General features: G+C 44.1%; 1 protein-coding gene and 1 pseudogene across 2 annotated transcripts; one reads left to right on the top strand and one right to left on the bottom strand.

Moving 5' to 3' along the window:
* Positions 1 to 2,202: 2,202 nt before the first annotated feature.
* Positions 2,203 to 6,067, top strand: LOC123128971 (disease resistance protein PIK6-NP-like; annotated as a pseudogene).
* An 871-nt stretch (positions 6,068 to 6,938) lies between these two features.
* Positions 6,939 to 15,353, bottom strand: LOC123131337 (CLIP-associated protein). Of its 2 annotated transcripts, XM_044551031.1 has the most exons (17): positions 15,246 to 15,353; positions 14,702 to 14,867; positions 13,891 to 14,052; positions 13,687 to 13,784; positions 13,384 to 13,458; positions 13,220 to 13,288; positions 13,060 to 13,145; positions 12,868 to 12,985; positions 10,916 to 11,014; positions 10,517 to 10,835; positions 8,866 to 10,418; positions 8,555 to 8,659; positions 8,359 to 8,433; positions 8,200 to 8,268; positions 8,009 to 8,077; positions 7,556 to 7,657; positions 6,939 to 7,237 (listed from the first exon to the last, which is right to left on the bottom strand). In XM_044551031.1, exons 1-17 carry the CDS (start codon positions 15,351 to 15,353, stop codon positions 7,097 to 7,099), a joined length of 3,414 nt encoding a protein of 1,137 aa, XP_044406966.1. In that variant the 3' UTR covers positions 6,939 to 7,096. The 2 variants fall into 2 exon arrangements, with proteins under 2 accessions (XP_044406966.1, XP_044406967.1); XM_044551032.1 differs by lacking the exons at positions 13,384 to 13,458; positions 13,687 to 13,784; positions 13,891 to 14,052; positions 14,702 to 14,867; positions 15,246 to 15,353 and having other exon boundaries at positions 8,866 to 10,430; positions 13,220 to 13,381.
* Between the last annotated feature and the right edge of the window lie 1,142 nt (positions 15,354 to 16,495).

Raw genomic sequence — 16,495 nt, 5'->3', positions numbered from 1 at the left:
CTTCCAACGAGGGAAGTTACTCCCCGTAAGTGGTTCGATCGTGTCGGACCGGAATGGAGCGGAAGCTGAAATCATCATAAAAGTTCATAAGTAAAGTTGCATGATTATAAATTTACGTTGGTAAATAAACAAACATGCAAAGTATTTAATTTCAACTCCATGTCAAAACACCGTTGGGTAGAAAAAACATGGAATGAAAATATCACAGGGGATGACTCGTAATAATAAAACAACGTTGGTCCGAATTAAAATTAGAGTCATTTCATTCTCAATTTAAACATCAACATTAAAAAAAACATTATCATTATTTGATGTCCAAAAAAAAACTTCATCATCCGAAAACACATAATAAATCCTGAATAAAATATCTCGTTGGTTCAATTTTACCCAGAATAATAATGTGTTTATTACATTTTTACGCATTTTCTGGTTTAAGCAGTGCAAATCATAATATTTATTAACTTAAACGCACTGGAAAAACAGAAAATCGCGACAGTGATTTTGGCCCAAAATCCCCACGGCTGTCCGAAATGCAGCTCAGTCCAGTAGCGTAAATTTTTTTTTTGCTGGACTGAAACTACCTGGGCTGAAGCCCGCGGCCGGATATGGCCCGTTAAGCACCCGACGGCCCGGCTGGGAGCCGCGCGTCGCTTTCAGTCGTCGGATCGAGCCGACGGCTCGGATCGCCCCGCAAGTGAGCAAAACAGCCGGCTGGGTCAAACCCTAGCCATTTCTTCCCCTCCTCCCGATTCCCACACTCACTGGCGTTTGACGGCGGCCCGAGGCGTGACGGGGTTCGACGGCGGCCCGAGGCGTGACGGGGTTCGACGGCGGCCCGAGGCGCGCCGGCCATGGCGGCGCGGCGGCTGCGCTCGCCGGAGGAGCGTGCAGCGGGGTGAATCCCGCGCGCTCCCCCGTCGAACGTGGCCTCGGCGTCCGTGCTCATGGCGCATCAGGGGAGGAGGGACGCCGGCCACCGCGACATGTGGGGCGACGGCGACGAGCTCGTCCAGTCAAGTGGCGGCGGTGGCGGCTAGGAAACGTTCCGCGCGTCGCTCCGGTGGGAGGCGACGGCGTCGCGGCGTCTCCGCCCTCGCACCACTTGATGCAGTGCGGGCCCCGAAGGGAAAGGCGGCTACGCGGCGCATTAGGTGAGCCTATGCCTCATTCTTCTCCAATTCGTGTTCATCAGTGCTTATATTGGATTAAAAACAGCCCTAATTAAAGAATTAGGGTTCTACCGAAATTGGGGATTTTTCTAGGGTTCTTCAACATGGGGTTTTGCTACTGTATGTGTGCTATGTATCCCTCTGCCTTCTAATTTGATAATCCAAACGGAAACAGATACTTAAAAGAGGATCAAGTTAAATTAACAGAAACTTAATCATGAGCATTAATTCTTCAGAGGCTTAATTAAAACTGATTAAGCATAATGGCAGTGGAGATCCGTGGCAAATTAGAATACAACATGAGGGCATTAAGACAGTAGCATGCATATTTGGGCTAACCAGGGGTAAAACTTTCAATCTTGATCATAAACCCTAAACATGTCATTGATCTAAACATGATAGTGATCTACTGATCAACAATAAAGGAATCTATTGCAATCAAGATTGGCGACTGATACCATTGTTGGAATAATTATGCATCTATGAGATGCCATTAGCAGAATCTAATTGCACCTAGATCACCTCACAACATGAACAGAGAAGGGTTTAGGGTTTCTTTACATGTCACGGGAGTGGACATGATCGCCTGCTCGGTGCAGGCGTGATGCAGGGGTGATGTAGTCGAAGTAGATGTTCTCCTCGACGTCCTGATTCCTTCAGGACGCCACCGGCACTGCCCAGGGACAGCGGCGGCGGCTGGCTTAGGTCTTCCCGTCGCTGCAGCACTCCCCCTGATCGGATGGGGTGAGAGAATATCGGGAGGAGAGTAAACCTTACGTGAATTGTGATCTCGCAGGTGCCCAGCTCTCTCCCGTATCCCTTTTAATATGGCGCTGGCGACAGGGGACCCAAAACCTGAGTTGGTTTTTGGGCGCCCCCGATCAGGGCGCGTTAGTTCTGATCGAGGCTCACGTACGTTGGTACGTGGACCCCTTCACTTATCGTTATCCCTTTATCTTTTTTTTCTTCTGTTAGACTAATAGATCTAACTGGCCTGTTTAAGCCGTCAGATCAAAACCAACAATAGAGAGGTCCCTTCAAAAGAAAAAAGAAGAGAGATCAATGGAGGTGGTGAGTGCTTCCCACGGCGTCTTGGGTCCCCTGCTGGGGAAGCTCACCGGTTTGCTCGCCGGTGAGTGTGCCCGCCTCAAAGGCGTCCGGCGTGAGATCCGCTCGCTCAAATCCGAGCTGACCTGCATGCATGGCGCGGTCGAGAAGTACACAATGATGCAAGATCCCGATGTTCAGGTTAAGAAGTGGATGTCGCTGCTGAGAGAGCTGACCTATGACATCGAGGATGTCATCGACAAGTTCATCCATCAGCTCGGCACTCCCGGCCACCAGCAAAAGGGTGGCTTCAAGGAGTTCTTCCGCAAGACTGCTCGCCGGCTCAAGACTCTGGGCTCTCGCCGTGGAATCGCCAACCAAATCAATGATCTGAAGATTCGTCTCGAGCAGGTAAAAGAGTTGAAAAGTAGTTACAAGTTGGATGATATTTCCTGTCAGCATTCATCTGTGGATCCCCGCTTGTCTGCTTTGTTTGTTGAGGAAGCACATCTCGTGGGCACTGATGGTCCAAGGGATGATCTTGCCAATTGGATGCTCGAAGATGAAAAAGGCTCGACCAAGCGTCGCAAGGTGCTGTCCATTGTTGGCTTCGGTGGGTTGGGAAAAACGACACTGGCGAGGAAGGTCTACCGCAAGATCCAAGGGCATTTTCATTGTCAGGCTTTTGTCTCGGTTTCGCAAAAGCCTAATGTAAAGAAAATTATGAGGGATTTCATCTCCCAGCTACCTTGCGAGGAAGATTTTATGGAAGGTATCGACACTTGGGATGAACCCAAATGTATTGGGAAGCTAAAAGAACTCTTACAAGATAAGAGGTATTTCAAACCCCCTTTTTTAACAAATATATTTAGGTTAATTCCTTAATAAGCCTAACGGAACAAACTGTAAACAAATATGTATAGAGGTTAAAGATCAGTGTTGTACTCAATTGACCCAAAATATTTCTCGTGATCCTTTAAAGCATGAATAACATACCCATATGTTGTTGTAACATGAGTATACAGACTATATTAAAATAGACTTCTAAGTATGCAAACAAGTGTTCTATATGATTTTTTTACTCACACAAGTATTGTAAAATGATGCTTGTATGATCATGAGGCAAACATTGTTAAACTGAGATCTTTTTTGAACTTAAGTTGGTTAGTTCTGAATTCCAACTATGGCTAAAGTGTTTCTTAAGTAAGCAAACTACAGATGGCAACATAAGCAATAGGCAGATGGTAGACCTTAACTTGTTGAGCACTTGCACCTTATATTGTGCTTAGATTATCATGGTTTACTTGCTGTTTCTTTTTGAGTATTTTTATTACGATCCTCTTGGAGTTCGTAGTCTACTTTTTCTGTATATGGTTGAATACTTCTGACATGACATTGGTATCTCCATGTTCTGTACTTGAACTCTTTTTCGTAGTTGATTAACAGTATCTACTTATATCTATTAGGTATCTCATCGTTATTGATGATATATGGTCGATATCAGCATGGAACGCTATCAAGTATGCTTTCCCAGAGAATAATTTTTGTAGCAGAATTATAGCTACTACACGCATTGTTGATGTAGCAAGATCATGTTGTCTAGATGGTAATGGCCGCATGTATGAAATGGAAGCCCTAAGTGATCTGCACTCCAAAAGATTGTTTTTTGAGAAGAATATTTGGTTCCGAGAACCGTTGCCCTGATGTGCTAAAACAAGTGTCAAACAAAATATTGAAGAAATGTGGAGGCCTCCCATTGGCAATTATCAGTATATCAAGTTTATTGGTAACAAAACCGGTGATCAAAGATGAGTGGGAGAGGGTCAGAAGGTCTATTGGTTCTGCATTGGACAAAAATCGAAGCTTAGATGGAATGAATAACATATTATCCCTTAGTTACAATAATCTTTCACCCAATCTCAAGACCTGCTTGTTATATTTATGTATATATCCTGAGGATTATGTGATTGAGAGAGATATTTTAGTGAGGCGATGGATAGCAGAAGGCTTCATCTCTGAAGAGCGCGGACAAAGCAAGCAAGAGGTTGCCGAGAACCACTTCTATGAGCTAATAAACAAAAGTATGGTCCAGCCAATTGAAATTGGCTATGATGGAAAGGCTCGTGCTTGTCAAGTCCATGACATGATGCTGGAGCTCATTATTTCAAAATCGGTTGAAGATAATTTCATCTCTTTGGCAGGCCATGGTCACACTGATTTGGCAAAGCGTGATGGTCTTATTCGGCGACTATCAGTCCAGCATATTGACCAAGAGCTTGCATCCACATTGGCAAATGAAGATCTAAGCCACATACGATCTCTGACAGTTATAGCATCAAATTGCATCAAACAATTGCCTAGGCTTGTTCGGTTTGAAGCTTTGCGTGTCCTAGAATTTCAAGATTGTAAGAATTTGCATGAATATGATATGAATGGTCTAGATAAACTATTCCAGCTGAAGTACCTGAGCTTTAGGGGTACTGGCATGTCAAAGCTACCATCAGGAATTGTGAGGCTATATGGTCTAGAGACGCTAGATCTTAGAAATACACATATAGAAGAATTGCCTACTGGAATTATTCAGCTCGTAAAACTACAACATCTACTCATTACAAGATGCTTTTTCCGTGATCCTTACGGTGAAGCAAAGATACCAAATGGTATTGGAAATATGAGGAATTTACATGTGATCTCGGGCTTTAATATTATGAAGAGTTCACTATGTGCAGTCAAGGAATTGGGGAATCTGGCCTGTTTGAAAGAAGTGCATCTACAGTTGGATGGTCGAGGATCTCAGGAATACAAGAGGCATGAAGAGATGTTGCTCTTCTCACTATGCAAGCTTGGCACATGCAAACTTCAGTCTTTACGGATATTCTGTCCTGATTCAGCACCCACCCAGTTCTTAGATTCTTGGTCCCCTCTGCCATATAATCTCCAAATATTTTGGGTGACCACTGGCTACTATTTACCAAAGATGCCAAAGTGGATTGTACCAGCACTCACCAATCTTGCATACCTGAACATTAATTTGATTGAAGCAACAAAGGAGGATCTGTGGCTACTTGGAGAGATGCCTGCTTTACTTCGACTGAGTATAACATTCAGGACTGTCCAAAAAGAAAGGCTTACCGTACAAGGTGCTGCATTCCTGTGTTTGAAGGAATTCAACCTTATCCGTACTTTCCGTTGTGCAAGTGCAATTTACTTGACATTTGAAGAAGGGGCACTGCCAAAGCTGGAGAAGCTTGAGCTGCCGTTGTTTGTTTCAGTGGCAGAAGCCTATGGGTTCTACTTGGGACTTGGCCACCTCCCATGTCTGAGAGATGCCCAAGTTACTCTTTGCAATGATGTTGCCACATCTTCCGAAATCAAGTCTGCTGCAGCCGCCTCTATAAGGAATGAGGCAAATGGGCATCCCAATCATCCTAGGTTATCTATCCAGGACAGAACGGAAGATACCTACTTTGACGAGGAATGGACCTAGCTGTCAGGGAATTGTTATATCATGACATTTCACAACCAATGCAAGAGGTACTAATCGTAATTAACAATTTAATTTCGTACATTACTTTCTGTGTGCAATATATCATGACATTTCATCAACAATTTCTCATACCCATACGTGACATGTTCGCCCTTCATCTATTCAGGGGATCTTCTGTTGAATGCAAGCGTCTGATGGTGTGCTGCTGGTTTGATTGGAATGTTGTGGTGATGCGTGAACCATGAAGCTGGACTGATTAGTTGTGTGTGGAAGCTGAAATAAAGGTGTCCGAGAAGAAGTGGTTTTTACTTGCTCTGCTATGTTACTATTTTGTTTTCAGGGACTGTTGTGCTACCAGATTTTGTTGCCTTGATTTACTATTGCTAAGAACTTAAGTTCGCCTCTAGGTGAAGTTTCGCTGTTGTTTATATGTACTCGAGTACTTGTGTGTGTAACTTAATTTGATGGACTGCTGTGTTGAGATATGTGTACATTCAGTTGAGTTGAAACAGCTGGATTGAGACTTGAGAGATATATATGCTGTCAGGTTTCAGAACTGTAGTAACGCTTTTGTCACTCGTATACTCTGAACCAGTGGCGGGCGGAGGATTTGCACAATGGGTATCCATCCAAGAAAAGCAAATTCACCAATCATAGACTGAAGATCCGATTGATGGTTTGCTAAAAAGTGCATAGACTGAAGAAAATTAGTCGAAGGAGTATCCATGATCCACACCTTTATGTCGCCGCTTCCGTCCTGGACGTTGCTGGATTGAGACTCCAGCAACGTCCAGGACGGAAGTGGCGACATAAAGGTGAGGATCGCTGAGCCCCCGAAGCGGCGACATATATATTGCTGGTCCCGGCGATTCGGGGGCGGGAGCGCTGAGCCCCCGAATCGCCGGGACCGAGAGCGAAGGCGGCTGCGGCTGTGTCTCCCATGATTATTTCTCACCAACAGCGGGCGTGATTGGTGGACTGGCTGCTGGGAAATTAATTGGGCCATGAGCAATCCCATCGGAAGCCTATGGCCCACGTGTGACCTCCCTCTTTCTTTCTTCTCTAAAAAAAACGTGTGACCTCTCTTCCCTTTCGTTCTGAAGGACGAAACGCTGCCATGGCGGCCAAAAACAGGGGATCCTTTTTTACTTTCGAACCCGTTCAGCAAGAGCTTTATTATTACTGTTGTCTTCAACTCTTCATCGACTGAATTACAGGAGACGTAGCTGCTTGCTGGTACGCACCAATGGATACATGGTCCTAAACGTACACGTAAAGGGATCATGGTGGCTAGAGCTGCCTTCCGTCCCGCCTTAACCATCGACGCATCAGTCCTCGCCGGCATCATCGATCTTCAGAGCATTAGACGCCAAAATAATACTAAAAGAGAGCATCAGACGCCCGCCCTGGACAGTCTGCTCGCCGATGTGGTGACCACGAGCTGCAGCAGCTGCGGGCCGCCCAGCCGCTCCAGGTGCGGCGCCACCGCCGGCCCCAGCTTCAGGAACGTATCCACCAGGCACAACAAAATAGCCTGCAATGCAATGCAATGCATCACAGGGTTAATTCAAAACGTAAGACAAGTGCTGTTAAACTTTCCATGAACAGATTCTGAGTCGGTTTCAGACAGGTTTAAATTCTAGCACAGTGTTCAGATGGAAGGCCCGCACGGTCACAAGACGAAATGAAATTGCTTATCATGTTAAGTCTTGATCTTCTGGAGGGTTCCATGAAATTTTACTTTCAGAATTCATGAATTTCTGGGAGATGGAAGGCAAGAGCAGTGTTTCCCAGAAAATAGAAGATGATCCTAAACACAATCTAAAAAAAGGGAAAGTGGTGATGGATGAACCTTGCGAACATATGGACTGTGGTTTTCGAAGGCGTCCAAGACCGCAGGTAGGAATGTTGACAGATGAGTCATGAGGTCGTCGTGTGACAGCCGCATCACAAGCTGCAAAAAATCGGAGACAGTAAGGAAAAGGTCCACAGTAAGGAAAACGGAAGTAAACTATTATCACTTGCTTGACTAATAGCAAAGTGAAAAAGAAAGCAACAGTGATGCTGCTAATGAAATGGGCGAAAATCAAACACAAGCTTATCTGCAATGTAATCTGACGGCATAAAACAGTAGAACTGTTGATGCTAACAATACTTGTGTGCATCCTACTATTCATAGGCCGGAGATGTACTCTGAAGTATTATCCAAATTTTCTTTTTCATTCCAATACCGAGAATCCGAGATCAAATCATGTGACCGCACACAATATTACATACACCAACTGTATGACTTGGAGGGATTTACCTTGCTCAGACTGTTGATGCTGACAATAAGGATTTTCTCATCGTGGGAGACCAATTGAGAAGCAATTGCCTGTATTTATATGACAAAGATAAGATGGCAACTACTGTGAAAAGGGAAAGGAACAATATATTTTCCAAGGCATCTATCTAATTACAGTTCTAACTGAGAACATAATATAAAAAGAATCTTACCCGAAGGCATCGCAGTGGATCAAATTGAGTAACCACGGTTGTCAGACAGATATGTGCCAGATTTACTACCTGCAATCACAATGACATAAAGGCTTGAGAAGGTAACTTTATGGTTGAGCCAATGCAAACCAAAGAAGAATGCCCCCAATGTAGCAGTACCTTCAAGGCAGCATCTTTGGTTGCATGCAGCAATTTAACTACAAGAGTCTCGAAACAATTCTCCAGGGCCCTTTCCTGGAACATATGACCATAGTAGAGGTCATTTTCATGGAAGGCCCATCAATGGCACAATTGCTTGCTATTAAGTAGTTTCATCAGAAATACTTGTGTTCCCATAAGAAAATAGAACTCTTACTTGTTTTTCAAGAATTCCAACCAATAGAGAAAGTGCAAGCTCTCTGGTGGATTCATCCGGGTCATCAAGCATCACAAGAATAGAAGAGGACATCTGATGTGAATTCTGAAAGAGGAATAAGTATGAGGTGACATCAGAACCAACAAACCTAGGACTGGAATACCCCTTATTAAGATAAAATCAATAAATAAGGTGATACAAATAGATCAACCTAAACGAAAATACATGTTAATCCCTATGTCAAGATGGAAAGAACCTTAAAAATAATGATACGAAATAACACCAAACATGTCAATAAAATAGTTACAAACCTGATGATGCATCTTGGAAATGCTTGGCTCGTGGCTCTGACTACCATTCATCATCATATCCTTGCTTCGCCTTGCAGGACTAAACTTTTTACCCATCGTTTCAGCTCTGTGACCATAAGATTCACTACCCAATTCAGATTGAACCTTCGTGGTACGACGCCCAAAGACTTCCAAGTGAGTGCTCGGGAGATACTGAAATGCCGAGCTAAATACTTGATCACCTCTGACATCACTGGATTGATATGTGTCATGCTCCTGGGATTTATGTTGCCTTCCGACATAACTTCTGGGATGAGGATCTGTAGCAGCAAAGCGATCAAAAGACGACACTTTCTGTTTATGTCTCCTTTGCTGCAAGAACTCTTCCAGGTCGCTCCCTATCATAGGGATTAACTGCTTTATTGCCCGCGTAAGTTGCTTCTGTTCTTCCATTGACAAGGTAACTATAAAGCTTAACATGGTTTCCGGATCATAATGACAATAGACTGAAGATAAACCAACCACGGCAGCCTCTTTTAGCTTCTTGTTTCTATCCTTAAACAGAAGAGTTAGCTTCCCAAGCCACGGCTTAAGAAAACTGCTACCAGAATAGATGTCAGAATTAACTGTGCATTTCACAAAAGAGGCCTTTGCAAAGTCAAGAATTGCAAGCTTTGACTTGGGGGATTTTTGCTCGTCTAGCGAACGAAGCAGAGCAGGTAAGAGAGAATCAATGGAGTAACTCTCACCTGCAAGTTTCAAAACTGCTAAGCACTGCTGCTTGGTTGACTCCTTTGGATCATTTAATCGAGAGAAAACATGGGGCAACATCTTGTCCAGATAATGTTCAAAAGGCTTCTTGAAAACCGGCATGATCTCAGCAAGTGATGAGAGAGCAGCATGTGCCACTTTATGGTGTGGATCATCCAAATACTGACTAACAAGCCTCATAACCTTCTCAAAATTTTGTGCAACCTCCTGAATGCCTTTTGGTCCTCGCTCTTGCAAGTGTTGGCGCAAGAAATTGAATGCATATACCCTCATCATCCAATCTGACTTGGGGTTAAGGCCTAAAGAAAGTGCCCCAGTGAGAGATGAGGGCACATCCATGCTATTGGCCATTTCACCAATAATTAGCTGTTTACCATCTAAATCACCTCTTGTACTAGCATAGAACCAGTTTGTCATCACCTTACTCAGGAGAGGTCGCCGGAAGTTAGGAGTGTGGTTATTCGGTGACTGCTTCGGAACTACACTCTTACGAGGAGTTCTGACACAAGGTCTCTCTTCTTGTTGGGTCCTTAATGTTCCACCTGATATTCCATTAGAGCTGGATTTAGTGGGCCTTTGGTTTAGCAAGTTTCCTGACTCCTCCGGACTAGCAGGAGTGCGGCTCAACATCTCAGAAGGATCCCCTGGTGCTTGAACTTTACAAGAGGTTGTATGTTCAACCTCCGGCCTGCACTCGGCCTTGTCTTGGAAAGTTGCTATGACAGTTGCTTCTGACAATAAAATGTCTGGAGTTGGTTCAAATGGAGTGGCAGAAGGAAAATCACGGGATGATGAACTGATACCTGCATTTTGGTCTGAATTCAACAAGTTGGCCAATGAAGCAGAGTGGTCCAAACCGAGAAAAAGAAGAAATAGCAAGGTATTTTTCAATGACATATACCTGAAACGCGTTCATCAGGGTCTGGAACTGGAATTCTTTCTTCTTCTAATGTGCTCATATCCTCAAATGAGCTTCCAATAGCTAAACCATCTTTACTATCTTCTGCTGGAACTTGAGGGGTCATATGAGAATGCTGAAGAGATATTTTCGCCAGTGCTGATTGCAGGTCTCCAGAAGAAAGTGATGTCTGAGAATCAACCATGACAACCTTGTCCATTACAGTTGGAATGCAAGGAACAAACTGAGGTTGCCCGAGCTTAATTCCTTCTATTGGAGACAACTGCTTTTGATGTGTCTCAGCATCATCATCAATTATCATCTACAGAATTTAATATATAGAGTCAAAAACTGTATGAGCAAATAGGCAAATATGCAAGATAAATTTGAGGATATATATACTTTCTGCCTGGATGGTTCAAATGATGAGAAGAGCTGATGAGAATGTTCCGGCCAAATTCTGGAGAATATCCTGTAGCATGCCCTAGCACCCGATCGAACCTTCAAATAAAGAAAGTTGCTTAAAATCTAGAACCAAATCACCATGCAGGATAGTTTCGAAAAGGGCATCCACATAAAGAACATAGCTCAGAGTGCAATGCCAATTGCCAAGTTGTAAATAGAAGTCCTAGGCGAAATACAGGACCCATTCCAGAAAGGTTAAAAGAACTGTATTGATGAATGTAGAACCATTCCAGAAAGGTTAAAAGAGATGTACTAATTAATTTCTGTAAGAGATTCAGAACCATGTTTCAAATAATGACTAGCGTAGCCAAGGGTGTTTGTAGCCTACAGGTTACATACCGATCATGGTTTTTCTTTGAGAAAAAGCCTAGATAACCCCAAGTAAAAAACCAGGATCTTAATCCCCTCAACTACCACAAATCAAATAAATCAGCTCCTGAGTCCTGTTTAGCGGTTTCTCATGGCGGTTTACCTAAGCGACGAGACGGAAAAGTCCCCAATGGGCTGGACATTCTGCCCAACACTTTGCATGCGCCGAGAAGAGGCCGGCGTCTCAACCCAGGACTTGGTGGTCGCATCAGCCGGACGCGATGACGAGGCAGGTGTGAGCATGCCGAGATCTCACAGGAGGCGCGACAGGAGGTGAAGACGGCGTGCCATGTCCACACAAGGAGCCGCGCGCTGACGGCGGAGACCATCCAGAGCGGGATGCCTTCCCCGGCTCCACCTGCCCTGCCATCCATGCCGCGTCGCCCGCGCCGGAGGCCACTATCCTTGTCAGAGACCGTCGAATTGGCTGCACCACAGCTCAATGGAGTCCTCGCGGCTCACGATTGCGTCACTCGTGGAGGCTTTGCACGGCGTCCAGCGGCTACCGCGCGAGCGCATCGCCGCCCTCGTCGTAGAGGGAGGGGTCGATGTGACGCTGCAGCGTGGGAAGTGCGCCCAGAGGAAGCTCGACGGCGAGGTCCATGCCTTGGCTCGGCGCGCCGTGGCAGAGGGAGAGGAGAGATGATCGAGGAGTATTAGGCTAACATGTCGTAACCGCCTAGGCATCTCCTCGGACTCCGCGATGACATGGTGAGACCCAGAAGATACCTATCGAGCACGTCGAGAAAGAACCGACAACCGAAGCACTGCCGCAGCCTTTCACCGCTGGCCATCATGATCGTTGCCAAACTGGATGCCACAACACCATATTGTGGGCCGCGCACATGTTGACTACAATGCCGCGTGAGCGTCGAGCATAGAGAGTGCAAACGAGATCACTAGGTCTTCAAGGCGACGCCCAAAGGGAGAACTGACGATGCCGACGCCGACGCCCAGCCCAGCTGGGCCTTTTTTACCCAAAGAACTAGATCTAGGGGTGTGTAGGGGATCGTTTCCACACCGACATCTCCAAGGAAGTAAGCCGACGTCCACAGACGCCATCACTGATGGCCGGCAAGAGCCCGACAAGCATTTTTGCCGAAGCACCTCACGGCCACCCCCCGGCGCGCGCTAGACCACTCCTGTGGAGTGATAGTTGAGGGGTTTTAGATCCTGATTTTTGTAATTTGGGGGTGAAGTGGCTAAAACGGAGTACTGATGGGGGTTGTCTATAATTACTTTTTTTTTCTTTTATTCATTTCAGCAAGTGCATGTTTTCTACATATAATATCAAAGCTACTAAGGGCAGAACTGATGATACTAGGATAACTAACACAAAAAATTATTCAACTAGGTAACCAAAAATTATTGGCAAAAGATTTGCTTGTAGCCAGTGTCAAACTTGTCCTAGATACATTGCCAGGAAACAATTAAAAGGCAAAGATAAGAAAGAAATTTAAATTTCATTTCACACTCCTCAATAAATAAATATGAATGGAGAGTTGAAGACATGCAAATACCTCACTAGTTGCATCTCCTATGCAACACTTTATGAGTTCTTCATACAGATTCGCTGATCTCTGTAGTTCGGGAGTATCAACCCAATACTCTAGCATCAGTATTGCATACTCACAACACCTGCAACAGTAACACATTCTTTAGCATTCATCCAAGATCAATGTATATCACCCATCTTGGTGCCTTTCTGTTACCTGCCACGAAGAACTGCGCTTCTGTCATTTTTTGCGAATTCAATAATTCTTGGTAGAATGCGAGCTACTTTGCAGTTTCGTAGCATCTGTAGAGTCGTAGAGACAACATTGTACATCAAGCATGTTACAATCAAATGTAAAAAAACACTTGTGTATGTACCTCTTTTATACAATTATCAGCCGACTCGGCAATTACAAGAACGGTGATCACGACATTCTTAAGAAGGGCCTGGAGATATCAGATGGCAACGTGGTCTCTTCAGATACAACAAGATAGTCATAGATATAGGATGCACAAACTAAAAGAAATCAACAACAACATACCGGAATAAGCAATTCAGCACATGGTTCGAAGTCACGCAGTAGCTCCTTTGATAGGAAAATTAGCAAATGGCATGCCTAGAAATATCAAAAATAAGTGCTTCAGTGGGTGTGCAAACAAATGGTACAAAATGTGACGAGTTCCATAGCTCATAAGGGCATAGAAGCTAGATGATTACACATAATATATCATATTTTTTTTCACACTACTTTACTGTTTGCTCTGCTAATTTTGTGGCAACTAAGTTTGATCTGCAGTACACACTTGTTGCATTCACTTCAACAGAATAGTGAAATAAGTCAAACCTGCTTTACAACACTAGATCTCCTGTCCAGAAGCTGGGTTATAAGAGGGGCCACGAGTTGTTTTAGAAGCGTGGGGAAGGCTGAATAATCCGCGGCACCTGTAATAGAGGCAAAAGAAATGCCCTTAGAAGATCTGGCTTACTTCAGAAAGTTAACTGTCTAATGTGCACAGTGAAGCCAACATAAACAAGAAGGAATTAGCACCTCCAAGAACTATGCCTTCAACTCTTTGCATCGCAGTTATCCGGATTAACCACTCATTATCTGGCTGTAAAGTAGACATTACTTTTCCCATTTCCTTTATCAGATCTTTTTCAGAGAATACTTTTATAGGTTCAACTGATTTCCTTGTAATATCTTCTTCCCCTGCATAGAGTACGACGGATAGATCAAATACCATAAGATATAGATACCGTAAGATTAAAAATAGTGTAAACAAAGCATAGCACAAGAGGAAAGACATTCATAATTAACGAACAATAAGTCATCAAACATCATATTCTTGGCCTTAAAATTTCCAATACCAACATTGCTTGCTACTGAGTACTGCCAGTTAGTTGGATGTTAGTTATTTGTTGTAGTAGTATAGTAATCAGGTTGACCCGCTGCGAATACAGATCTATGAGCATTGGCCAGTAAGTATCATACAATGGTCAACCGGTATGAATAGACAGATGGTCAACCGGCCTTAACATTAAAATTCATTGTAGATTATTCCATAACATACTTCATTATAAACTGAGGCATCTCTTCAGAAACAGTCTCTGATTCAAATATGATGTCATGAACATTTTTGTTATCTACCTCAGTGGTATCGAATTATGTAGGTTAAATTATTACGGAAATGGTAAATTACATAGTATAATGTTTAACAAAATGAGCATGTTTTAGTTTTTTATAATGGGTTTGGTATGAAAGGTTCTTGTTGGATAAAAACACAATAATCCTACTATATACACGCTCTACAATTCTGGACCTGGTTAATTGGGTGCTTGACGAGAAGTAAAGTCTATACCTGCTAGAAGGGACATATCTCTTGTGCTGATCCTTTGTTTCGAACTTTTCTTTACTTGATTGGTACCAAAAGATTCAGCTTCGGTTGTTGTACAACTAGTGCGGTGGACATCTGGTATGCTAGAACCTGTTTCTATATTTTCTGACCTTGCATTCATCTCCTTCATCTGCAACATCACAAGCAAACTAGTCAGGTTTTTTGTTTTGAAGTTATTATAGTATAAGTGATATTGCTTCCGACTCCGCATCTAATTAGTCTCGGAACAACACACAGCTTTCTATAAAATTGGGATAAATTGGATAAGTATTCTTTTATTCAATTATGCAGGCATTTGGCCCAGACCTTTGATTGGAGATATGTTAATTAAGTACTCGAGCTACATATGGCCCCACATCCATGTGTGCTCCTTTTAAATTAGCTGAAAGCCTGAAACTCAACTACTACTGACGCGAAATACCCCGATAATAATCGTGCAATAACACGGCGACAAGAGCTAAACCCTGGAGGAGAAGGAATGGAAATCAGAACCCCGATAGGCCAATACCTCCATGAGCAGCACGAGGAACCTCCTGGAGGCCTCCCGCACGGCCGCGTCGCCGTCCCCGAGCCGCCCGACGACCAGCGGCGTGAGCTCGTCGACGTGGCGCCGCATCGCGTCCCCTCCAGCGGCGCACAGCGCGTCGAGCGCCGAGCACGCTGCCCCGGCGTCTCCGCAGCCGAGGAGGCCCGCACAGCACTCGGCGAGGGCGGCGGCTTCGGTTGCTGAGATCCCCGCACCCGGCCCGGGCGCTAGCTCCCGCAGCCTCGCCGCCGCGGCGGAGGACGCCATCCCACCGGCGCGTGGGTTTGGTGCCTGCTGGGTGTGCGAGGCGATTGAAATGGTGGGAACGAACTGAGGCGAGAGAGAGAACTGAACGAGGTTTGACATGGGAGTGATGATGGTTTTGTAGGCGCTGGTTTCGCGGTCTAAACTGTGATTTTGACCAGGTTGCGTCTGTTGGGTTGGAGGTTGACACTTCAAAATATTCATATTCTGTCGATCAATGTTTAGAATGAAGTCCCAGTGATTCTTTTGCACTGCATTTTGAATAAAACCTCATTTCTATTCAAAACCTAGCTAAAATGTTTTTTCGCGTCCAATCGAGCAAATACAGGTACAGATTCAATTACAGCGGATTCGAGTGGGCATGCCATTGCGACCCGTGTTCTTTATACAAGCATAGAGGCTCTATTTTTTGTTCATCTCAATGGCGCCTCCCAATGACATACTACTTCATTTTCGGTTTAAAAGGGCCATGTGTACGGAAATCCATTTCGGCTCTCGGGAGCACGTGCTCCTGCGCGCAAAAATAATTTTTGAATTGTCAAAAAAAAAACCCAACAGTTTTTTTTATGTATTCATAGATACATACAAATGCTACCTACAAAGTTTTAGGCAAAAAGGTAAAACATTTTGTCCTATGCAAAAGAAAAAACAAATTAAACATCAAATGTTACCCAAAATGTCACCCCCAATTTTTTTTCGCCCAAGAAAAACTACTGCTCTGTTTTTGCATGAAAATTGTCAAGCATTCTTGCAACACTAACACGAACATCCACAAAAAAAATCATATTTTTTTAATATTTTACTTTTTTTTGAGTTACTGTTCATCGGGAGCAAACTTACATTGGTTGAATTGTGGATCTAAGGATACACGTGAGCCTTTTAAACTAGACTAGAAAGGAGGGAGAACTACATTATCCAAGAATTAGCACATCCTCAGCGTGCCACACCTTTCGATCGTCTCTAGTCCT

The sequence above is a fragment of the Triticum aestivum genome, chromosome 6A (genome assembly GCF_018294505.1).
Source record: "Triticum aestivum cultivar Chinese Spring chromosome 6A, IWGSC CS RefSeq v2.1, whole genome shotgun sequence".
Classification (NCBI taxonomy): domain Eukaryota; kingdom Viridiplantae; phylum Streptophyta; class Magnoliopsida; order Poales; family Poaceae; genus Triticum; species Triticum aestivum.
The sequence above is the reverse complement of the archived record's forward strand: the minus strand, read 5'-3'. Positions and strand labels throughout refer to the sequence as shown.